The sequence below is a fragment of the Ochotona curzoniae genome, unplaced genomic scaffold (genome assembly GCF_017591425.1).
Source record: "Ochotona curzoniae isolate NIBS_2020 unplaced genomic scaffold, NIBS_Ocur_1.0 contig_523, whole genome shotgun sequence".
Taxonomy (NCBI): domain Eukaryota; kingdom Metazoa; phylum Chordata; class Mammalia; order Lagomorpha; family Ochotonidae; genus Ochotona; species Ochotona curzoniae.
In genome coordinates this window covers 11,630,738-11,653,012 of record NW_024466459.1, presented here as the reverse complement: position 1 = coordinate 11,653,012, position 22,275 = coordinate 11,630,738, and the positions used below count along the sequence as shown (strand labels likewise).

General features: G+C 64.9%; 1 protein-coding gene across 2 annotated transcripts in view; it reads right to left on the bottom strand.

The window, feature by feature from the left end:
- DNAH17 (dynein axonemal heavy chain 17) overlaps positions 1-22,275 on the bottom strand; it is a 57,814-nt gene that overhangs the window by 16,865 nt on the left and 18,674 nt on the right. Inside the window, exons 20-55 of one of the 2 annotated variants that reach the window (XM_040989842.1) lie at positions 21,820-21,989; positions 21,484-21,706; positions 20,321-20,437; positions 20,101-20,187; positions 19,367-19,519; positions 17,067-17,315; positions 16,037-16,159; positions 14,510-14,857; positions 14,307-14,398; positions 13,731-13,857; positions 12,833-12,985; positions 12,191-12,316; positions 11,852-11,959; positions 11,521-11,652; positions 11,133-11,293; positions 10,462-10,618; positions 10,075-10,179; positions 9,395-9,552; positions 9,005-9,143; positions 8,677-8,904; positions 8,456-8,593; positions 7,801-7,933; positions 7,550-7,677; positions 6,931-7,079; positions 6,286-6,568; positions 6,024-6,197; positions 5,714-5,921; positions 5,361-5,526; positions 4,765-4,867; positions 4,168-4,315; positions 3,982-4,073; positions 3,291-3,452; positions 2,922-3,086; positions 2,407-2,598; positions 1,765-2,031; positions 150-311 (exon numbers count right to left, since the gene is read on the bottom strand). In XM_040989842.1, the coding sequence (XP_040845776.1) occupies positions 150-311; positions 1,765-2,031; positions 2,407-2,598; positions 2,922-3,086; positions 3,291-3,452; positions 3,982-4,073; positions 4,168-4,315; positions 4,765-4,867; positions 5,361-5,526; positions 5,714-5,921; positions 6,024-6,197; positions 6,286-6,568; positions 6,931-7,079; positions 7,550-7,677; positions 7,801-7,933; positions 8,456-8,593; positions 8,677-8,904; positions 9,005-9,143; positions 9,395-9,552; positions 10,075-10,179; positions 10,462-10,618; positions 11,133-11,293; positions 11,521-11,652; positions 11,852-11,959; positions 12,191-12,316; positions 12,833-12,985; positions 13,731-13,857; positions 14,307-14,398; positions 14,510-14,857; positions 16,037-16,159; positions 17,067-17,315; positions 19,367-19,519; positions 20,101-20,187; positions 20,321-20,437; positions 21,484-21,706; positions 21,820-21,989 (5,826 nt within the window). The remainder of the gene's footprint in view (positions 1-149; positions 312-1,764; positions 2,032-2,406; positions 2,599-2,921; positions 3,087-3,290; positions 3,453-3,981; positions 4,074-4,167; positions 4,316-4,764; positions 4,868-5,360; positions 5,527-5,713; positions 5,922-6,023; positions 6,198-6,285; positions 6,569-6,930; positions 7,080-7,549; positions 7,678-7,800; positions 7,934-8,455; positions 8,594-8,676; positions 8,905-9,004; positions 9,144-9,394; positions 9,553-10,074; positions 10,180-10,461; positions 10,619-11,132; positions 11,294-11,520; positions 11,653-11,851; positions 11,960-12,190; positions 12,317-12,832; positions 12,986-13,730; positions 13,858-14,306; positions 14,399-14,509; positions 14,858-16,036; positions 16,160-17,066; positions 17,316-19,366; positions 19,520-20,100; positions 20,188-20,320; positions 20,438-21,483; positions 21,707-21,819; positions 21,990-22,275) is intronic. The other variant, XM_040989843.1, reaches the window with a different exon arrangement.

Sequence of the window (22,275 nt, the reverse complement as noted above, 5' to 3'; positions counted from 1 at the left end):
GCGGACAGCTCAAGTGCTCAGGCCCCCTATGGAGGACCCAGAGGGAGCTCCTGGCTCCTAGCTTCGGCCCGACTCAGCCCTGGCTGGTGCAGGCACTTGGAGAATGAACCAGCGGGTAGAAGGGTTCTGTCTGTCCCTTGGGTGCCCACCTGGATCCCCTGGGTCTCCTCCAGGAAGCGGGCGCTGACAGACACCAGGGCGTCTTCGGGCCACTCGTGGAACCAGTCGATGGCTGTGCAGTTGACCACGGCGGGGAACTTCCTTGCTCGCACACGCAGGACAGAGCCCACGGGGGAGAAGCAGAGGATCACCTGGGTGGGGCCACGGGTCACCACTCAGCATGTGGGTGACATGCGGAGGGGAACCTGCCCCTTGCCACAGTGGGAAAACACTCACCAACGACACCCACGCGGGGCCTACTCCAGCCCCCACCTCTGAGAGACGAGGCTGGGCAGAGGGAGGAGCCGGGTAGCCGAGGCTGGAGGCGGGCAGGACTAGCGTCCCTTCCCAGTCCAGCAGGAGGCACAGAGCCTTCAGGGGCCCTGACTGATGCCGGCTGAGGCCCAGGACAGGGCAGAGATTCCCTGGACACGCTCAGGAGGGTGCCGGTGCTGGACGGGACCCGGAGGGTTGCTCTCAGTCCCTGGGCAATGAGCAGCGTCTGTCAGCTCACCTCACCCTGCTCATGATGGGGAGGGGCTGTGTCTAAAGAGGCTTCCTGGGGCCCTCACCCCGACAGGTCTGCATGTGGTGCTAGGGGATCGCAGCCAACTTGCACCCTGGTCTGGTGCTGGGATGGGAGCTGGTGGCAGTGGCCACAGGGGTGGTATATGCATGTAGGGGTGGTGTGTGTGCGTGGAGGTGGGGTGTGTGAGAGTGTGTGTGTGTTAAGGTGGCACATATGTTGGGGTGGTATGTGTTGGGGTGGTATTATTGAGGTGGTATGTGTTGGGGCGGTGTGTGTTGGGGTGGTGTGTGGGGTAGTATGCATGTGGGGTGGGGTATGTGTTGGGGCGGTGTGTGTTGGGGTGGTGTGTGTGTGTGTTGTGGTGTGGGGGGGTAGTGTGTATGTTGGGGTGGTGTGTGTGTGTTGGGGTGGTGTGTGGGGTAGTGTGTATGTGGGGTGAGGTGTGTGTTGGGGCGGTGTGTGTGTGTGTGTTGGGGTGGTGTGTGGGGTAGTGTGTATGTGGGGTGAGGTGTGTGTTGGGGCGGTGTGTGTTGGGGCGGTGTGTGTTGGGGTGGTGTGTGTTGGGTGGTGTGTGTGTGTGTTGGGGTGGCATGTGGGGTAGTGTGTATGTGGGGTGAGGTGTGTGTTGGGGCGGTGTGTGTTGGGGTGGTGTGTGTTAGGGTGGCGTGTGGGGTAGTGTGTATGTGGGGTGAGGTGTGTATGTGGGGTGAGGTGTGTGCTGGGGTGGTGTGTGTTGGGGTGGTGTGTGTGTGTGTGTTGTGGTATGTGGGGGGTAGTGTGTATGTTGGGGTGGTGTGTGTGTGTGTTGGGTGGTGTATGTTGGGGCGGTGTGTGTTGGGGTGGTGTGTGTGTGTGTTGGCGTGGCGTGTGGGGTAGTGTGTATGTGGGGTGAGGTGTGTGTTGGGGCGGTGTGTGTTGGGGTGGTGTATGTTGGGGCGGTGTGTGTTGGGTGGTGTGTGTGTGTTGGGGTGGCGTGTGGGGTAGTGTGTATGTGGGGTGAGGTGTGTATGTGGGTTGAGGTGTGTGTTGGGGTGGCGTGTGTGTGTGTGTGTGTGTGTGTGCGTGTGTGTGCCCACCTTGAGCTGCCTGCGCACTTTCTCGATGAAGAACTTCCAGCAGGCCTCCCGGGTGTCGGCCATGCCCAGGGCCTTCACCTGCGGCCGCATGGAGGAGATGACGGTCTCCACCTCGTCGTCCGTGAAGAGCCCCGGGATCTCGCCCGAGGCCAGCAGATCGTTGATCAGCACCAGGAACTGCTCCTCCGACACCTGCGAGTCGGTCATCAGGAACACGGAGGGCACGTTTTTCACGGCCGACTTGATGTACTGGGCCGCCAGGTCCACCTGCGTGCGTGGGCGTGCGGCTCAGCAGCAGGGACTGAGCGGTGCTGCGTGGCCAGAGCCAGCAGCTCTCCCTTCCTGGGCTGTGATTTTCTGGTCTGGCCCAGACGGCAGATGGAGGAGGCAGGGACCTGTCCTCCCTGCTGGTCCTTTGCTCAGTTCAGGGGTGGCGCCGGAACCCCGGGGGCTGGGTCGGGGCTTCGAGCCTTTCGGTGTCCACGGGCCGGGGCCAGAGTCCCAGCTGCTCGAACTCGGGACCTCCTGGACGTAAGGCTGGGAGTGAGCAGCTTTACCGCAGGCCACACGTGGCCGCAGCTGGCAGGGGCTGTGGGTTGCACTCAGACGCAGCCCCCGGGGGCAAGAGGAGAGCTGGCTCACCTTGAGGTCGGGGATCCCATAGCCCTTCTTGAGCGTGATCTGGAATACATCCAGGGCGCTGATGAAGGCCGCCAGGCGCGACAGGCTCTGCTTGCCGCTGCCCCCCACGCCCACCAGCAGGGCGTTCCCGCGGGGCGACTCCAGGATGCGGTTGATCCGGCAGATGTGAGCCACTGCGTCCTCAAACAGCACCTGGGGGCGCAGCGGGGCCTTGGCGCAGCTCGGCCCTGCCGAGGTCTCTGCGGGAGACGCCCCCTCGCCCCACGGTCCACCCGGGTCTGAAAACACTCCTTGGAACCTTCCAGAAACAAACAGCTTTCTCTCTTTCTTTTTCTTTCCCGCCTCCCTCCCTCTTTTTCTTTCTTTCCTTTTTTAATTCTCACTGTGCCTAATTGGTGAGTTCAGCTTTGCCTCGGGGGTGGCAGATGACGTAACAGATACAGGCCTCGGCCCCACTCGGGTCTCGGGGCGCACGGTGCCTGTGGGCCGGACCCCCAGCCCCCGCTGCCCCTCACCAGGTTCATGACGGCGTTGACCTCGTTGTAGCTGTCCAGGACGTCCGCCAGCAGCTTGTTCAGGTACACCACGTCTGTCACGGGCAAGTACTTGGACTCGCCGATCCCTTGGGCGAAGTGGCAGAAAATGTTGGGCTTGGCAAAGAGGTGTTCATCGCCCAGCTCCTGGAGGGAAGGCGAGAGACAGCCGTCATCCCCCCGCTCCCTGCCCGCACGGGGCTGGCCTGGGGCCACTGCTCCACACGCGAGCCACGGATAAGGCCCATGTGGCTCTGCCTGCTCCCGCTGGGGTCCGCACTGGCCTCCGGGAGCCTCCCTGGGCTCTGCGGGGTGGTGAGGGGCGGGGGACAGCACCGCAGAGCCGCTCACATCAAAGAACTTCTTCGTGGAAGCCATGGTGACCCTGCGCAGCGTGTCCTGGTCTTTCTCGTCCACCATCTTGTCGCCATAGACGCGCTCCGCCTCGTGCAGCCACAGGCGGACGAGGTCCAGCGGCATCTTGAGGACTTCCGCTGTGGAGAACAGCAGGCCCTGCCCCGCCCAGGATGGGGCGATCACTGCACCGCACGGGGCTCGGGGCTGGACAGTGGGGAGTGGGCAGCGGGCAGACCACCAGCGTGGGTGCCGTGGCGGGCCTACTGGGTCACCGGCTGCCTGCACGAGCCGGGCTCAGCTCAGCAGGTGCAAGCTGTGGTCCGTTGGCCTGGCCCCGTTCCGGGAGACAGACAGACTGGTGGGAAGACACTACCAGGCCAGCAGACTGACATGGTCAGGCCACCACGGGCCATGTACTGTCAGTGACATAAACGGAGCTCTGACCTTGGGCCTGCGAGGGCCCCCGTGGGAAGGACAGGCCAGCCACGGCACCAGGCTTGGGTGTTGTAGCAACAAATGGCAGTGTAAGCGGCCGGACCCAACACCCCACTCTGATTAGGTGGAACACAGACGGCGAGAAAGATTAGTACCATCACCACCCTCCCCCGACCCCCGGCCAACGGCACATTCACGCCTCCAGCCGCAGCCGCGTGGCTCCCTCCCCCCCTCCCACCAGGAGCTGCACCTGGAAGATGTTGGAGAGGTCCCGGAGGTTGAAGACGTAGTGGAACTTGATGGCGGTGGGAAGGAACGTGGCCGTGACCTTCTGGTGCAGGGCTATCAGAGCGGACGGACACGCCGCCAATGACGCGCCCGTGCCCTGGAGGCCGAGCCAGGGAAGGGCTCACCGCAGGGCGTCCCAGGAGCTTACCCAGCGCTGCTGCCACTAGCTGGTTGCCCATCCTCTGGACCACCAGGGGGACGGAGCGGAAGGCGAGGTGCTGTGCCAGGATGGTGCTGTAGATGGCCGTCAGGGCCTCCTGGCCGGGGAAGCTCACAGCGAACACGCAGAAGTGTCGCTGTGGGGCAAGCCCGGCCGGGTCAGCTGCAGGGGAGCGGCCGCCGCCTCCAGGGGGTCCCTGTGCTTTGAGCGTGGTTAATGCCAAGGCACTCACAGAGCTAACTGCATTGAATGCTGACGACACAAAGGCATAACATGAACCAAGGGCGCACAGCAGGGAGCTGAACGGGACGTGTCGACTACCCGGGCCTTGCATTCCGCACTCCCACAGCTTAGCCCACAGTGCCACAACGCTCCCCACCCCACCACCCCAGTATTTTATTTCCACCTTCTAGAACCTTCTGAAGCCCCTGTGTGCTGATAACTGCCACATTTACTTCAAGCTTTCAAGAAAAAAAACTCAACAGAAGCTAGCACGGGTTCAGGAAGCAGGCCGGGTGGGCGGGGACAGGAGTCTGAACAGCTGGGAGGGTTGTGGGGTGTGGGGTGTGGGCGCGTCCGGCTCACCTGCAGCCTGGGGTCGATGGTGAACGACCCCGAGGTGGGGTTCATGCAGGCCACGTACTGACAGTTGTGAACGTCCTTCAGCGTCAGCTTCTGCCTGTCGTACCTGTGTGCGGGCGGGGCAGGAGCAGGGCTGAGGTGGCACCCCTTGACACAACCCCAGCTGGCGGCCACAGCTGATGACCTGTGCTGCCCCAGGCCCCGCCCACAGCCTGCAGGCCCCGCCCCTGCCACCACAGGCTCCGCCCCACAGCCTGCAGGCCCCGCCCCTGCCACCACAGGCTCTGCCCCACAGCCTGCAGGCCCCGCCCCTGCCACCACAGGCCCCGCCCTGCACCCTGCAGGCCCCGCCCCTGCCACCACAGGCTCCGCCCTGGAGGCTGCAGGCCCCGCCCCTGCCACCACAGGCTCCGCCCCACAGCCCGCAGGCCCCGCCCCTGCCACCACAGGCTCCGCCCCACAGCCCGCAGGCCCCGCCCCTGCCACCACAGGCTCTGCCCACCACACCCACGAGCCCTACCCCTGCACCCACAGGCTCCTCCCCTGCACTCACAAGCCCCACCCCTGCACACAAGGCTCCGCCCCACAGCATGCCTCACCAGTGCCCATGGTCCATGTGCTGCCGGATGAGGGTGTGCGGGGCCACCGTGCCGTACTTGTCCACTTCGGGCATGTTCATGTCGTCGATGAAGTAGATGAGCTTCTTGGTGCCTGGGGGCCCGTAGTTCCGCCCCGATTTCTTCTCCAGCGGCTTCTCCAGCACCGCTGCGGAGGGCGGGGTTACAGTCCGCCTGCTCCTGTGTGTGAGCTGGGCCCCGCCGCTGTCCCAGGACAGGTCCAGGTGCACCAAGGGCACCTGCCTAGCTGGGGAGGCAGGCTCTGGGGGGGTGCTGGGGTGGGTCCTGGCCACCACCCAGGTGCCCCCCTCGGTGGGAAGGGCCCACCAGCGCACCCTGCAGCATGGCCGAGGTGGTATAGAAGTTGAAGGGCACGGCTTGGACCAGGTAGTCATCAGTGCTCAGGCTGTCCAGCTTGTCGCTCATCAGCACCGACTTGCCTGTGCCCGCGTTGCCCACCAGCATCACGGGCCACGACTTCTCCATGAGCAGGTCCATGAAGTAGCGGATGCGTGCCGTCTCCATGGTGTGCACCAGCGAGGCCTGCAGGGGTGGAGCGAGACGACGGGTCAGCGTCCACCCCTCCTCTCCTCCCCTCCCCACCTCGGCTGCGGCCACGCCATGGGGTGGGGGCAGGGGGTGCACCTGCAGGGGCACGTCGGGGTCCAGCTCGAAGGCGGGCACTTTGTCCGTCCAGGGCAGGAACTTCTTGGTGTCGGGGTCGATGTAGTAGTCGAAGATGGTGCCCTGGGAGGGGAACTTGATGGTCTTGAACTCATTGACCCACCACCTGCTGAACTCCACGCGGTAGTCCACCAGCTGTGGGGGACATGAGTCAAGGGCGCACTGGGGGCTTTGCTGCGTGTGGCGTGCGGGGGTGCCCCGGCCGTGCCCTGGCGCTCCTTGCCTGGTCCTGGAACATGGCGCCGCCGAAGGCCCAGAGGCAGGCGAACACGAAGTACAGTTCATAGAGCTCCTTGGGGGAGTCGGGCGGCGCCGTGCGCTCGGTCAGCAGGCACTCCAGCAGGTACAGGATGGTCTGGATGATGGTGACCTCGGGCACCGGCGTGATCCTCTTGAAGCCGAAACGCAGCTTGTCCAGGCACGTGGGCAGGTACTTGTCGAAGAGGATCATGAGGTTGGCCTTTTCCGACTGCACCTTGCGCCGTTCGATCCAGCTGCTCACCACCCTGGCAGCGGGGCAGGAGGGGGCACTGCGCGTGGGCCCGGGTCTATAGGAGCTGTGCCCTGCCTCCGAGGGGGAGCCGGGAGCCGCCCCTCGCTGTGAGGTGGGAGGCAACCGCCCCAAACGAAGCCAGTGCTGCACAAGGGGAGACGCTCTCACAGCGTCCCAGAGACCCCGGGACGGGCGGGGAAGAGAATGGGGTCCATCCGTGCCCGCTGTAGATGCTGGCCCTGGCCTGTGCAGCCTGCCCTCAGCTCCCCCTCCCCACGCCCACAGCACACGGTCCTGGTGCCCAGGCCTCTCTAGGTGCACCACGGGGATGGATGAGCCTCCTGTGCCACCCAGGGCCCCGGCCCCAGGACGCACGGGTTCCAGCCCAGGTCGGCTGGGTTGATGTAGAGGATGCCGGCCCTGGACACGGTGGCCGGGGTGGCGGTCCTCAGGTGACTGATCTCAAACACCAGCCTCATCGTGCGGTTCAAGGGGATTCGCTCGTTGCTGGCCAGGGTGAGGACCTGGCGGGCGCGGGCAGAGTGGTGACTGTCGGCCACGGGAACTCCCAGAGGCCCTGGAGAAGGTGGCTGCCCCTCACCAGGACCTTGGAAGGGGCAGGCTTCTGGTGCTGCCTCTAAGATAGCTGATGCTCCGGGGACACCAGCATCCCACAGCGGGTGGGGTCCTGGCTTCCCCGCTTCCCAGCTCCCTGGGCAGTGGCAGGTGAGGGCTCGAGTGCTTGGGACCCCACTGCCCACGTGGGAGATCCAGAGGAGCTCCTGGCTTGGCCCTGGCTTGGCCCTGGCTTGGCCCTGGCTTGTTCCTGGCTTGGCCCTGGCTTGGCCTTGGCTTGGCCCTGGCTTGTTCCTGGCTTGGCCCTGGCTTGGCCCTGGCTTGGCCCTGGCCGCAGCGGGTCTGTCCGGGCGGGAAATAAGCGGCTCTCCTTCCCCCTGCCCTTTCAGGAAGAGCCCTCCAGGGGGCGCCCTCAAACCTTGTTGTCGTCCATGACGGTATTGAGCGACTCGATCCACATGGGGTCTATGTCTCCGTCCAGCACGATCCACTTGGGGCCGTCGTGTGTGATATTGGCCAGGTCTCGCATGATGGTGGAGAACAGGCCTGGAAGGGGCAGGTGCGTCACCTCCGGCCCCGGCCCAGTGTCCACCATGCCCACACACAGAGCCGGTGCCTGGCAGGTGTGACGCTGTGACCCCACCGCCAGCGCGGAGCCCCGGTTTTTACCGTCCTTCCACTCCCGGGTGGCCGGGTTGATGATCCCGAAGAGCTCGTCACAGGTGACGGCCTTGGGGTCCAGGTCTATGGCCACTGGCTTCCGCTTCAGGTTCTGGTAGGTCTTGTTGAGGGACCTGAGGACCTGGCATGGGAGTGGGCACCGGTGTGGCTCCCCCTCCCCTGGCCCTGCGCCCACGCCCTGGGCCACCCGCCAGGGCCAGGCCAAGGTCAGGAGGGCCCCGCTGACCCTCGGTGCTCCCTCACTCGGCAGGTCACCTAGCTCCTAGGAGAGCAGGGGAGGGCAGGCAGGGTGGTACCCCGAGTCCTGGCGCCCTCCCGGGGAAGGGCCAGGATGAGGACCCTGGGGGGCCTCAGCGTGTGTCCACGGAAGACACACCCTCGTGGGCTCTGTGAGACGAACTTATCTTTCATCCCACCTTCCCTGGAACTCTCTGAGAACCTCACGTGTGCTCGCTGCTAGCACCCTGGACTGTCTGTCTGAGAGGACAGCTTGCTGGGGGCACCTGATGTCCTAGACCCGGGAACTGGCCTCTGGCGAGAGCAGGGCGAGGCACAGGGGCTGGCAGGTGGAAAAGGGCGAGGACCGGGACCTGCAGGGGCTGGGTGACCCTTCACGCCCCCTCCCCAGCCCGAGCCCGCCTACCTGGGACTTGCCACTGCCCGCGTTGCCGATGACAAATACGGAATGTCGCACCTGCAGCAGTTCCTCCAGCTGCACCACCTTGAGCACGAAGCTGTCCTCGGCCTGCAGCCGCAGCTCCAGGATGCTCTGCTTGATGACCTGGCCGGGCGCACACGCGGCCTGCCGTGACCCCGGGGCTGGGGGCCTCGAGGAGGAGCCCTGGGCGGGAGGGCCAGCGCTACCTTCTCAAAGTTGGGGTCCCGCTTCCGGGGCACGTCTAGGGCCGGGAAGAGGTCCCCGATGAGCCCCATGAACACGGGCAGGTCGTCGGTCACAATCTTGGGGATGTTGAAGTCTCTCAGTGCCCGCATGAGCACCTGGTCCTCGGCGCGGGTTGGGTCGCCTCTCTTCAGGGAGCCGGCGACCACCAGCACCGACTTGATGGCGCGCAGGCCCCAGTCGTAGTGGTCCTGGGGCCAGGGCAGGGGCACGGGTGCGGGGTCAGGGTGCCTCCTCCCCGAGATCGGCCGCCCCTTCCTGCCCCTGCCCGCCCCTCCCTGCCAGACGCACCTGCTTCGAGAGCAGCTCCTTGCACAGGGTGTAGAGCGTGATGAACTTCCGGGCCAGCAGCCGAGCTTCCAGGAAGCCCTCGGCCACCAGCATGATTTCACAAATCAGCTCGAAGTCAGGAACGACCATGGCGCAGGGCCTGGGCGGAGGGCAGCCTCAGCCTCCTCCCGCTGCCCCTCGCCACCGCACCTGCTACCCCAGGGCTAGGGAGCCGGGGTCCTGCCCCAGCCTCCCCGCCTCCACTTGGGGTGCATGCACTGGGCAGACGGGCCTCCTGCCTCCTGGGAGCTTTGGGGAGAGGCACTCGCCTGCCCGCCCGCCCGCCACCCGCACATCTCGGGAACCCGGTCAGCAGGGGCCTCTCCCCACTCCTGGGCCCGGGCCACGCACCTGAACAAGGCCTTCAAGTTCTCGGGCAGCTCGGTGCGGCCGGCGTAGCCGGGGTTCATGGTGATGAAGATGCCGACGGTGGGGATGAGGCTGATCACCTCCCCCAGGAAGTTGAACGTCTTCTTCCTGGCCCGGATGGCGTCCTGCACGCACTTCACCTGAGCGGCCGTCGCACAGACATCAGCGCCAGCGACGTCCGTGCCCAGGCGCGTGGCCCAGAACTCCCACCCAGGATGGATCCCGTGTGACCTCCAGCCCGCCTTCCCACAACACCGCGTATGACCACAGCGTGACTTGATGGCACCTGGCGTTGGCTCCGTCCAGCCTCTCCCGCACCCCAGGGACGTGCTGCCCCGCTTGGGGGGGGGTGTGGTGTGTGTATCTCTCCCCCATGCCCCCGAGCGTCCTCACACAGTGGTCCTGGAGGGTGTGGGTGCCTGTCCTGGCTCAAAGGCCCATGGTCCCTGAGGCCGCCTGCCACCTCCAAGGACCTTGTCTGACCTGCACAAGGCACTGCAAATCTCCGGATCACCTCCGGAGGGCGCCCAAGACCACGGATGGGATCTTGGGGTTCACCTGTGGCTCTTCCTTTGACTCTGGGGTGTGGAGGGAACTCTGCTGATGTGCCCTGCACTTCATGGGGCCACACAGGGATGGGTGGGGCCGACAGCATGACACACCTGTACAGCGATCACAGACAGGACTTCCACAGAGATGCGGTTGAACTCGTCGAAGCAGCCCCAGGCGCCGGTCTGGGCCAAGCCCTTGTAGATGTTCCCGCAGGACTAGGACGGGTGGGAGCCGAGGGGAGCGTGTCAGAGGGAGGAGTGGGCGACGGGCAGGCCAGGCAGAGGGGACCCCAGGTGGCCGGTCCTCGCCTCAGGGCAGAGTGGGGTTCTGCGACAGGAGGGAGAGACCCACGCGCGCGGGCCAGGGTCCCGACTCACCCCGTGGTCCCTCCATTGCCTCCGAGGCCCCAAAGGGCTGGGCAGGGACTCCGCCCCCCGTGTCCTGTCAGCAGGTGCAGGGGACGGGACGGCTGTCCGTGTCCAGGCCTTAGTGCCCACCTTGTAGTCCATTTGCTCTGAGCAGTTGAAGACATACACCATGGTGCCCAGTGCCCGGCCCAGGTCCTTGGTTGTCTCCGTCTTGCCCGTGCCCGCGGGGCCCGCAGGAGCGCCCCCCATGATCAGGTGGAGGGACTGGGTCAGCGTGATGTAGCACCTGCAAGGGGACTTGGGTCACGGCGGGGCTGGGCAGCTGTGTGCCGACCACACCTGCTGGGCCTCGGAGGAGGGGCTCCAGGGAGGCCCCAGGCCAGCTCGCTGCACGTGGATGTGGTCCCGACTCACCCCGTGCTGAGTTCTTTAGTTCCTCGGCCGCTGTGGGCCGGGTCCCAAGTGGGAGGTGTGTGTGTGTTGGGGGATCCCCTGAGGGCCCGCGGTTAAGTGTGTGTGTGTTGGGGGGGCATCCCACAGTACATGTGTTTGTGTGTGGGGCCTATGGCTGGTGTGTGTGTGTGTGTGTGTGTGTGTGGGTGTGGGTGTGTGTGTGTGTGTGTGGGTGTGTGTGAGTGTGTGTGTGTGTGTGTGTGTGTGTGTGTGTGTGTGTGTGTGTGTGTGTGTGTGTGTGTGTGTGTGTGTGTGTGTGTGTGTGTGTGTGTTTGAGGGGGGTCCCCCAGGGCCTGTGGCTGGTGTGTGTGTGTGAGGGGAGCCCCCAGGCCTGCCGCAGCTCCCACCTGTCCGTGAGTGGGGTGATGACCAGCCGCGGAGTGTTGCCCAGGTACTCATACGAGTACTGGATTTGGGCGTCGCAGATGTTGGCAAAGCAGTGCTGCTTCTCGTCGTCCCAGCGGTGCCGCAGCTGGGACTGCCAGGTGAAGGCCTGAGAGCTCTCCACCTGCACAGCCAGAGCCTGAGCGTGCGGCCCGGGGAGACCAGCTGGCCCGCCCAGCCCTGGCCTCCGGCTCCGGCTTCCACATCTACCACTCGGGAATCGGCAGCAGCTCCTTTCGGCCGCTGTTTCCCCGGGTGGGCGTCTGTGAGGGTCTGGGGGTGGGCAGTGGGGGTGGCTGGAAGGGCTGGAGCTGCTCCCCCGGCCCCCCACCGCCGTGCACCCCGACATGCCTTGGCGGTTATCATCTTGGCCACCACGTCCCGGGCGTGCACGTCGATGGTGCAGATGGTCATGATCTTCATCCGGTCGCCAGGGCTGAGGTTCCCGATGAGCAGCGTGATGAGCGCGTTCAGCTGACTGATCTGTGGGGACAGGCGCCTGCGCTGAGGCCCGCCACGGGAGCCTGGGCTGCGGGGGTCTTCCGGGGAGCCCCCGCTCGGGTGGACTGCGCCGCGCTGCAGCCCCTCTAGCCCATGGAGACGGAGAGACACGGCTGATGGCAGCGACCGAGCTCGAGCCGAGGAGCCGGGAAGGCGCCCCGCCCATGCGTCATCCACACACCTGCTTCTTGTTGTAGTCCTTGATGGCGTTCTCGTAACCTTCCTCCAGCCGCGCGAACGCCATGCCCACCTCGGTGGTCCACCAGATCTGAGTGCATGTCAGTGCCACCTGCCAACGGGGGACCGGGTCGGCTGCTGTCCACACCAGCAGGGGGGCACCCGAGCCAGGCAGCCCCACAGCAGCAGGGGGCGCCCGGAGCCAGGCAGCCCCACAGCAGCAGGGGGCGCCCGGAGCCAGGCAGCCCCACAGCAGCAGGGGGCACCCGGAGCCGGGCAGCCAGGAGCCAGGAGCAGGAGCCAGGAGCCGCGCCCCCTCCCGCGGCCACGTGTGACCCCACACCTGCGCTGGGTAATCGAAGATCCACTGTTCCCTGGGCTTCTCCTCGTAGGTCACCACGGCCTCCGGGATCTCGTGGCGCAGCGTGGCGCACATGCGGTCCAGCACGCGGTTCAGCCAGACTTCCACCTGGGGACGGAGCCGCTCTGACCTCGTGGGGCCTCGGCGTGTCTGCCCGTGCAGGACTCGCCTTCCTGGGCCCGCGGCAGGAGTGTCCAGGTGTTGTAGGGCCAGAGAAGGACCTGCCTGAAGACCACAGCCGCCCCACCTGGGCAACGCCAGTGCCTCAGGGCTGGGGAACACGCAGCCTGTAGCGCACAGCCCGCAAGGCCTGGGCCTGCCACGGTGGACAACGTCCACGCGGGCTCATGTTGAAGTGGATCGTCACCAACCTCTGGCAGGATAAATGTTCCCACACCCGCTAGGCACAGAGGGACACCCGCCAAGATTCCACGTCAGAGACAGGAAGGGGGCCAGAGAAGACTCCAGAAGGGCAGGTGCAGCAGAGGCCAGCCCCGCGACCCCCATGGCTGGCTTCCGTGAGGGACAGGGCCCGGCTCAGCAGCCAGGACAGCCAGGCGCGGCCCAGCGGGCAGCCGTGCCGGGGGCTGAGCGCGGCCCAGCGGGCAGCCATGCCGGGCTCACCTGCCCCGAGAGGTCGCAGTCCTGGTCGAAGTCCACGTACTCGTCCTCCTTGCTGTACATGCCCAGGCCGACCTTGAGCGGCTTCTCGTTGGCGTCCAGCTGGAACTTGAGCTTGCACAGGCTATCAAAGAGCTTGGACAGGTGGCGGCTCACCTGCAGGGGTACAGACGGGTGGGCTTGAAGGAAACGGTCATGAGGAGCAGAAGCAGCGCGAGGGAGAGGTCTTCCCCCCCCGCCCGGTTCACGCCCCGGATGGCCGCGGTGACCAGGGCTGAGTTAGGCTGAGGTCAGCAGCATCTCCCGGTTCTTCCGTGTGACTTTGGAATCCTGAGCGCCTAGGCGTCCTCCGCTGAAATCCCAGGCTGTTAGCAGGGAGCGGGACTGGAAGTGGAGCCACCAGGACTCAAACCAGCGCCACATGAGATGCCGGCACTGCAGGTGGTGGCTTCACCCACTATGCCATGCCCCCGTCACCCTGCATGGCCCTGGGACTTCACAGTTGCCATCCGATCACGCGGCCCCCTCGCTGATGTCCACTCTCAGGCAGCCGCGGTGCCTGTCCCTGTGCCGGGGCCCCGTGACCGACGAGGACAAGAAGAGGACAGCGGGCAGCCGTGCCTTTAGTCAGGGTGACTCACCGAGCAGGCCAGGAGGAGGCCCAGCAAGGGAAGCTGAGTGCGTGCAGCGTGGGGCCTGGGACTTGCTGGGGAGGGGAGGGGGGTGTCACTGTGGCCCGTGACCCCTGGGCGGTTGCTGGCCCGAGGGACCTGCTGGAGGTGACGCCAGGACAGCGGCCGACACGGCTTCCCCGCCCGGGGCTGTCCAGTCACGTGGGGTGTGAGCCCCGAGTGTGGGGTGCAGGGTCAGCCCGTCCTTCGGGACGCCAGGGACCCCCTACCTCCACGGGGTCATTGCCATTGGACAGGATGTCCAGCAGGTCGGCCGAGGACACGAAATAGAATCTTGGGAAGGCCAGCCTTTTCGTCTCCAGGTATTCCGCCAGCGCCTTCTCGCACATGGCCAGGCTGAGGGGGTGGGGGACTGTGAGCGTGGTGCCCCCACGGGCCCCCTGCCACCCTCCCAGCCTGCTGGACCGCCGGCCTGGAAGTGGCCAGTCCGTGTCCACTGGCCCACCTGTTCTTTATTTGAGGAACATTTCTTTTTATTTGGAAGGGGGAGTGAGAGGGGGGAGACGTGCCCCCACCCACCTGTTCACTTCCCAATTTTAACAGCCCAGGCTGGACCACACCGGCGTGGCCGCACGACCTCCACCCGGGGCTCCCCCTGGCGGGCAGGGACCCAAGGGACCAGTCACTGCTGCCTCCCGGGAGGTGCTCTTGCCAGAGCTGGAGTCGTGAGTGGAGCTGGGGCTTGAACCCGGCACTCTGACCCTGCAGGGCGGGGCGAAGGCCCCTGCGGCCCGTGTGTGACAGCCTCCGGCCAACGGGCACACACGGATGGGCGTGGCACCCACCTCTTCTTCAGGACCTCGAGTTTGTCGTAGAGGCCTGGCTTGTTGGTGGCTTCCACCACGTTGGGCGTTTTCACGGCGTCTGCCATCAGCGCCTGAGGTGGGGAACGGGCTGCCAGGACGCCGGGGTGCGGGGTGCTCCCCGGGGAGGCCAGTGGGACACCCACCCATCTGCCGGCCCGCCAGCGCGGGAGCCGTGGGCACACCTTGAACTCGAGGTCAATGTCGTCAAAACGCCGCGAGTCCTCGGGCAGCTGCTTGCGGATGTCCTCGGAGCCGATGAAGATGCTCTCCAGGTGGCTCCAGGTCCTCTGGACCTCGAACCAGATGGAGATGACCGAGTCGGCCGTGGAGAGCTTCTGCTGCCAGCTCGTCACCTCCTTCAGGAAGTGTGACAGGTACTTGGACATCATGAGGTTCTGCAGCTGCACCTGGTTGTCCTCCAGCGTCTCCACCAGCGCCTCGTCCGCCTTGAGCATCACGGTGCCCGTGCGGGGGTGCGGTTCGTGCTCGAACTCCATGGTGGTCCAGGTGCTGTCCAGGGTCTTCAGGACCTGCCGGGGCGGGGGGACCCCTGGGAACCAGGCCATCACGGGTCTGGCATGTGGGGCACAGGGGGGCACCAGGAAAAGGCCGGCACACAGCCGGGGTGTTCACACCTGCACTACGCACGCTGCCCAAGGCAGAGGCGCGGGGATGTCCACCCATGCCTGGTGGGGGTGTGGAGGCAGGACCGACACCCTGGACAAGCCACACACAGCAAGGAGGCCGTGATCCCACTCTGGCACCCGTGAGAGGGGCTGCTCGGATGCTAGGTGCTGTGTGCGAAGGGGCGGAGACTACAGCACCTGAAGCCCCGGTGGGCAGCGGGGATGAGGGGCCTGGACCCAGAGGCTTCTCCTCACCACTTGCACACTTGGCACGCTGCCTCCCTGCCGAGCTGCCCGTCTGCTCGATTCTCAAACCAGCAGAGAAAACACACCCCAGGGACAGCCGGCTGATGGGGACAGCCGGCTGGTGAGCGCTGCTTCGAGCCAGGGAGGGGGTTGGAGAGGCCAGGGGCGGGCACAGCTGCAGCATGGAGTAACCCTAAATACCATGATTACAAGGGCACACCAGATGCCACCGATCGTGTATGTTAGAAAGGCTGAATGGTGCAGTGTGTGAGCTGGATCTCAGGGAGATCGTCCCAAAACAAGACTAAATTGAAAGGATGGCCGGGACTGGCGCTGTGGCACGGCAGTCATGACAGGATCCCACATGGGCGCCGGTTCTAATCCCGGTGGCTCCACTTCCCATCCAGCTCCCTGCCTGTGGCCTGGGAAACCAGTGGAGGACGGCCCAAGTCCTTGGGCCCCCGCGCCCGTGTGGGAGACCTGGAGGAGGCTCCTGGCTCCTGGCTCTGGACTGGCCCAGCTCTGGCATTGAGGCTGTTTGGGGAGTGAACCAGATGTCTGTGTAACTCCACCTTTCAACTAAGTAAACGCATCTCAACAACAACAGAGGCCAACGTGGGACCCAAGTGTCAAAGCAGGCGAGGCGGGAGCCTGAGCAGAGAGGGGGCCTGGCCCAGTGCCCCTCCCCGCCCGCGCCCCGCAGCCCCAGGCACGGGCTGGCCAGCCAGGAGGCCAGAGCTCAGGTTACTATTAAATACAGCTGTCGCAGCCGCCCGGCGAGAGGTGACCCAGAGCCCGAGCGGGTCGGGAGCCTGTGCGCTGGGCCGGCGGGCACACCTTCTCCGTCCCCGACTCCTTCACGGCCTTGTCCACGATGTTGCGAACCTCGTCCTCGTATTTGTGCAGGTTCAGCTGCAGCAGGTCGGCCAGCGTGGTCTTGTCCGACATTTCAAACTTCACCTGGGGAGGGACACGGGCAGTCTCTGAGCTCGCTGGGCACTGCCAGGCACATCCCCGAGAAGCGGGCACAGGTGGGAGTTCACCTCTGCTCTCCTGGGCCTGGCACACACCTGGCTGAGGCTTGCCTGCCTCTGCCATCCACTCACTTTCCCGTACCTGCCACCCTACAGGCACAGCGGCTGTCTCCTCCCTCGGGATGGGGGCGGCATGGGAGAGACACAAGCCTGAGCTCTAAGCATCCCTGTCGGTTCTAGGCCCCAATCTGTGACCCTGTGACCCTGTACCCTATGACCCTGTGACCCTGTACCCTGTGACCCTGACACCCTGTACCCTGACTCGGGTCAGCCTGAGCTGCAGGAGCCCTGGGGGGGAGTAGGTGGCAAGACCCCTGTCTGCTCCCCCATGCCACCATGTGCATTTTGTCCCCTGGGATCTGCAGGGCCCCTGGATGAAATTGTGGGGTGTCTGCACGGAGACCATGTTCTCTGGAGGAAGAGAAGGCCGTGCGTGGCTCACACAAACATGGCTTCTTCGAGTATTTAAATTCCTCATGAAATTGGGAGCCACGAGCTTGGGAGCCGCTGCCTCTGTGCAGCCTGGCTTCCACGTGGGGCCTCAGCTGAAAAGCTGCTGGGCCCGGGAGCACAGAGACAGTGCCGAGCCCTTGAGGACACCCCGGGTGTGCGGGCGCGGCCACCTTGGCCAGACGGTGGGGTGTCGAGCCCAGCGAGTGGTCGACCGCAGGGCTGGTGCTCGCCCTGGCAGCGCCCAGTGCAGAACCGCAGCCCGCGACCCTCCCCTCCTCAGCCCTGCTCGGAAACTGCCGGGTTTCGTGATGGTGACAGTGGGGTGACAGCCTGGGCACGCTGAGCTTGGAGCCCCACCGCCCGCGGTGCTTCCCGGGCACCTGCGTGGCCTGCATGAGCTGCTGCCAGTGGCGGTCGCGGATGGCGGGGTTCTGGAGTTCGCTCACGGCTCGCAGCGAGGTGATGGTGTTCTTGACCGTGTTGTCCAGCCCCACGAAGGCGTCCCAGGTCTTCATCTCCTTGTCCAGGGACCGCACGTCCTTGGCGAACTTCTTGCAGTCGATGTCCATCTGCTCCACGTTGATGTCCTTCCATTTGGTGGTCTTCCAGTCGTCGATGCTGGTGTTCACCTGAGGCCGCACAGTCCCACTCAGCACCCCTTGCCATGGGGACCCCCACCCCAGAATCCCTCGAGGTCCCTACAGTGCTCTAATTCCAGGAAAGCCAGCTGTTGCACAAGGATCAAAGTCAGTCAGAAAGCTTGAGGAAGGCGGAAATGAGTGGCACAGCGAGCTAATCCTCTGCCTGAGATGTAGACATCCCCTGTGGGCACCACGTTTATGTACCAGCTGCTGCACTTCCCACCCAGCTCCCTGCTGAAGCACCTGAGAACGCAGCAGAAGATGACCCAGTGCTTGGGCCCCTGGACCATGTGGGAGCCTGGGAAGGACAGGTCAACCAACAGACAGAAGGCCCTTGGACTTTCAAATAAATCAATAAGTTTTAAAAAGATATTTTGAGTCAAAGCAGGGTCCAGTTCTTACTTTCTGACATGACTGTTGACCTGGCCTTGGTGTCCAGGACACGCCCCCTGGTGGACAGCTGTCTGTACAGCATGCAGGACACGCCCCCCTGCTGGCCAGCTGTCTGTACAGCGTCCAGGACACGCCCCCTGGTGGACAGCTGTTGGTACAGCAGCCTCGACACGCCCCCCTGCTGGCCAGCTGTTGGTACAGCGTCTAGGACACGCTCCCTGGTGGACAGCTGTCTGTACAGCGCCCTGGACGAGCCCCCTGGTGGACAGCTGTTGGTACAGCAGTGAGGACACGCCCCCTGGTGAACAGCTGTCAGTACAGCGCCCTGGACGAGCCCCCTGGTGGACAGCTGTCTGTACAGTGCCTTGGACAAGCCCCCTGGTGGACAGCTGTCTGTACAGCGCCCTGGACAAGCCCCCTGGTGGACAGCTGTTGGTACAGCGTCCAGGACACGCCCTCTGGTGGACAGCTGTTGGTACAGCGGCCTGCATGTGCCCCCTGGTGGACAGCTGTCCATACAGCGGCCTGGACACGCCCTCTGGTGGACAGCTATCTGTACAGCGCCCTGGACAAGCCCCCTGGTGGACAGTTGTTGGTACAGCGTCCAGGACACGCCCCCTGGTGGACAGCTGTTGGTACAGCGGCCTGGACACGCCCCCTGGTGGACAGCTGTTGGTACAGCGGCCTGGATGTGCCCCCTGGTGGACAGCCACCCACATAGCTGCAGCGTGGGGCAGGCCTGCGCATGGCCTTGTGTGAACACCGGGGAGTTTCCCACTCAGAGCTGAGCTGGGCTTTTGCTGCTGAGCTGTAACCCTGCTCATGATGACTGAAAAAGCCCCTTCATGTTAACAGGAAACAAATCGTACAAACAACCCAGCGTGAAGAACGACTGTGACCCCAAAGGCTAGTCACTGTGGGAATCAGGGAGTACCATCCCATAAGGGCACTGGTTCAAGACTCAGCTGCTCTACTTCGCACTTAGAGCAACCCAGGGAAGCCAGAGGTGTGCTGCGTGTAGCCACACGGGGCAGGGGAGCTGGTCAGGGAGGGACAGTGACTCCCTGCATGGCCCCACCCCGCCGGGTAAGAAGCGAGTGTGGAGGCTAAGCCACACCACGGCCAGTGAGACCCACGTGTGCAGCTGAGCTCTGCACCTGCTAAAGTTGGGTGTGCCTCCTAGTGTGGCCGGGGGCGAGCAGGAGCGTATCCCCAAGGAGCCCTGGTGTAGGGACCAGGGGTCTTCAGCCAGGGAGCAGGGACAGGGCTATCTTGAGTGGGGTAGCGCCCTTTTCAAAGAGAGCCTGGAAGACCCGTCGTCACCGCATGAGCGCATCTAGCAGGGGGGTGTCGGCAAGTGACAGTCATGACCTCCCAGTTGGCCTCAGCCTTGGCCTGGCGGTCCAGAAACCAGGGAAGGAAATGACTCTTGTCCTCCAAGCACTCAGCAAGTGACGCCCCACTCAACCAAGACAAGCCACATTCCCGGCTTTAAACCAATGCCTGAGCAGTGAGATGTGGGAGAGGAGGGGGCAGGAGGAGCTAGAGCAGGGCTTGTGACAGGTGGGGGACAGCTGCGTGCAGAGCCGCCTCCCAAGGCTGGCCAGCCATGCAGGGGCCCTGGCACCCGCCCCCAGTGTCCTCACCGTGAAGATCATGTCCCAGAGTTCCTTTAGCAGCCGCACCTCCCGGTGGCACGCCTTGAGTTGCTTGTAATCGGGGACGGTCACCTCAAACAGGCTGCCCGACTTGCACAGTGACTCCATGAGGGCCTCCATGGCCGCGATGCTCTTCTGTTGCTGTGGGTGACGGGGACACCGGGAATGTCAGTGGGATGCACCTCCTCAACCACTCACAGCTTGGCTGGCACTCAGCCCCGGAGCCCTGCAGCCACCCTTACGCCTCCCACGCCCCCGGCTCCTGGCTGCCTCATCACTGCCCTGTTCCCAGCCTACGAGAGTCCCTGGGGCGCAGGCTGCAGTGTGGACCCACAGGCCCAGGGCTGGTGGGGCTGCTCAGTGGATGCTGGACATGATTCGGGCAGTGGGGACAGAGTGGTGATCTACAGCAAGCTTGGCTGTCAGTCAGATATGGTGCGTGGGGAGAGGAAGGACTCAGAGAGGGTGGCTGAGGGTTAATATCCCGGGGCAGGAATTGGGGACTGTGAGCCAAACTGGAGACAAATAGGGTGGAGCCAGGGGTGAGGGGCAGGGCAGGTCTGTCCGTCACCAGATGCCCAGGTGGGTCTGGAGCAGAGCTGGCACGTTCATGAGACACTCGTGTAGACACTCACACTTCCACACTGGGTGTGTTGAGCCAGGCCATGGCCGCTACGGGGGTGTGCAGGGTCCCAGCAGCACTCACCCTCATGCAAACCTACCTTATTCAGGGACTTGTAGGGCTCAGGGTCGCTGAAGGAGAATGGGGCCTCTCGCCGGAACTTCTCCCTGAACTCGTGCTGCTTGAGCTGCGAGGGGCAGTGGCAGAGCCCCGTGGGCTGGTCAGCTGCGGAGGTGGCCCAAGGAGGCCACCCAGCCCGGCTCTGCAGCTCCGTCCCCACCTCCTGTCACCACCCCACTTGGGGGGGTCCTTCTCCATACCTCGAATTGCTGGCACCTGCGTCGCAGGATGCTGACCTCGTTGGCCTGCAAGGGTGCCACGTTCTGCTTCACCTGTATGGCCAGCTTCTTGGTGTTGGTCCACTGCTCGGGCAGCTCCTGCGGGAGACGGAAGCCAGTTGGGGCTCCTGGACTTCTCTTTGGAATAACCTTGCAGCTGGCTGACCCCGAGGCAAGGCCAACAGTGCACAGCAGGGTTCCGGCTACTCTGCTTCCCCTCCAGCTCCCTGCTAAGGCACCAGGGAAATCAGCAGAACCGTAGTGCCACCCCCAGCCTCTCTTCTCAACGAGGAACCAGGAAGGCAATGGGGTCCCCTGTCAACTACACGCATAGTGCACAGTGAGCCAAGTTGGGGACAAGTGGGGTGTGCGGACTTCAGTGCCCTGTGTGAGCAGGTGCGTGTGTCCACAACTCCATGCACTTTCAGTCCAGGCAGTGATTTATGCCAGCAGTGCCACCAGCTGCCACTGTGAGCTTGGCGCAGGGCAGGCATGGCCCTGTGCAGCATGGCACCCCCACTGGGGGGCTGGGGGCCTGCAAGCTCCCCTGGCCTGGCTGAGGCCTGAGACCTGCATGTATGGGCAGTGGGCTGGGTTCTGGGGTGACTGGACCCACAGAGCAGAAGCAGAAGGGAGTGCGAAGAGGAGCTGCAGGGAGGGGAGGGGCTGCAGCAGAGGGGCTGCAGGGAGGGGAGGGGCTGCAGGGAGGGGAGGGGCTGCAGGGGAGGGGAGGGGCTGCAGGAGAGGGGAGGGGCTGCAGGGAGGGGAGGGGCTGCAGGAGAGGGGCTGCAGGGAGGGGAGGGGCTGCAGGAGAGGGGAAGGGCTGCAGGGGAGGGGAGGGGCTGCAGGAGAGGGGAAGGGCTGCAGGGAGGGGAGGGGCTGCAGCAGAGGGGCTGCAGGGAGGGGAGGGGCTGCAGGGAGGGGAGGAGCTGCAGGAGAGGGGAGGGGCTGCAGGGGAGGGGAAGGGCTGCAGGGAGGGGAAGGACTATGGGGGAGGGGAGGGGCTAGGGAGAAGGGCTGAGTCACTCAAGCGCCCTCCAGCACCCCGCACCCTCCTGCTCCTCCCACAAGGTGCTCCGCCCCAGCCCGTCCCGCCACACCGCCCCGCCACACCGCCCCGCCACACCGCAGCCCGCCCCCGGCACCTGCAGCTTGAGGTGGATCTCCTCCGGCAGCTCCTCCCCGTAGCTCTTGAGCAGCTCGATCGTCTGCTTCAGGGGCTCAAACAGGTTGTCGGTGGCCACCTGCCTCTCCTTGACCTTCATCAAGTGACCCATCACCTCCACGAGCCCGTCGTAGTCTCCCTCCTTGAGCGGCTTCGTCAAGCCCGTCCTGGCCACCTTCATGAAGGCCTCCAGGTCGGCGAGGCTGCGGGACAAGGGTGCCACCGTGAGGGGCCTGTCTGCTCTCTCCCCCGCCAAAGGCCGCCAGGCTGCTGGTGGCTCCGCCCCGGGCGGGCTGCGGGCTGGCCCAGCGCCCACCTGTTGACCACATGGTTGCTCAGGTGCCTCTTGAACATGAGGCTCCAGCGCTTGATGGTGTTGAGCAGGGCCTGCTTGAAGGGCCGGCAGTCGCACTGCAGCCAGCCGTGGAACACCCTGCTGTTCTCGCACTTGGCCACCTCCTCGTAGAGCTTCTCATAGGAGTCGATCTGGGAGGCGCGGCCGCCAGCTGCTGTCACCGCCCGTCCCCACCCGCTGGCTGACACCCCAGGTTCCCGGTACTGGGGTCCCGACAGGGAATAGGGGAATACCCCTTCACCACCCACCGGCGGCTTCCCTCTGGCCATCGCCCACTCACCCCGGCTGCTGTAATCTCCCCGGGGGTCAGACCCTCCAGTCTGCTCACTCCCAGCCCTGGGTAGCAGACCCTGCTGGCTCCTTGGGGTTCTAAGCCCACTGCCCCCTGCGTGCTGGGCACATCTCTAGCCCATCCAC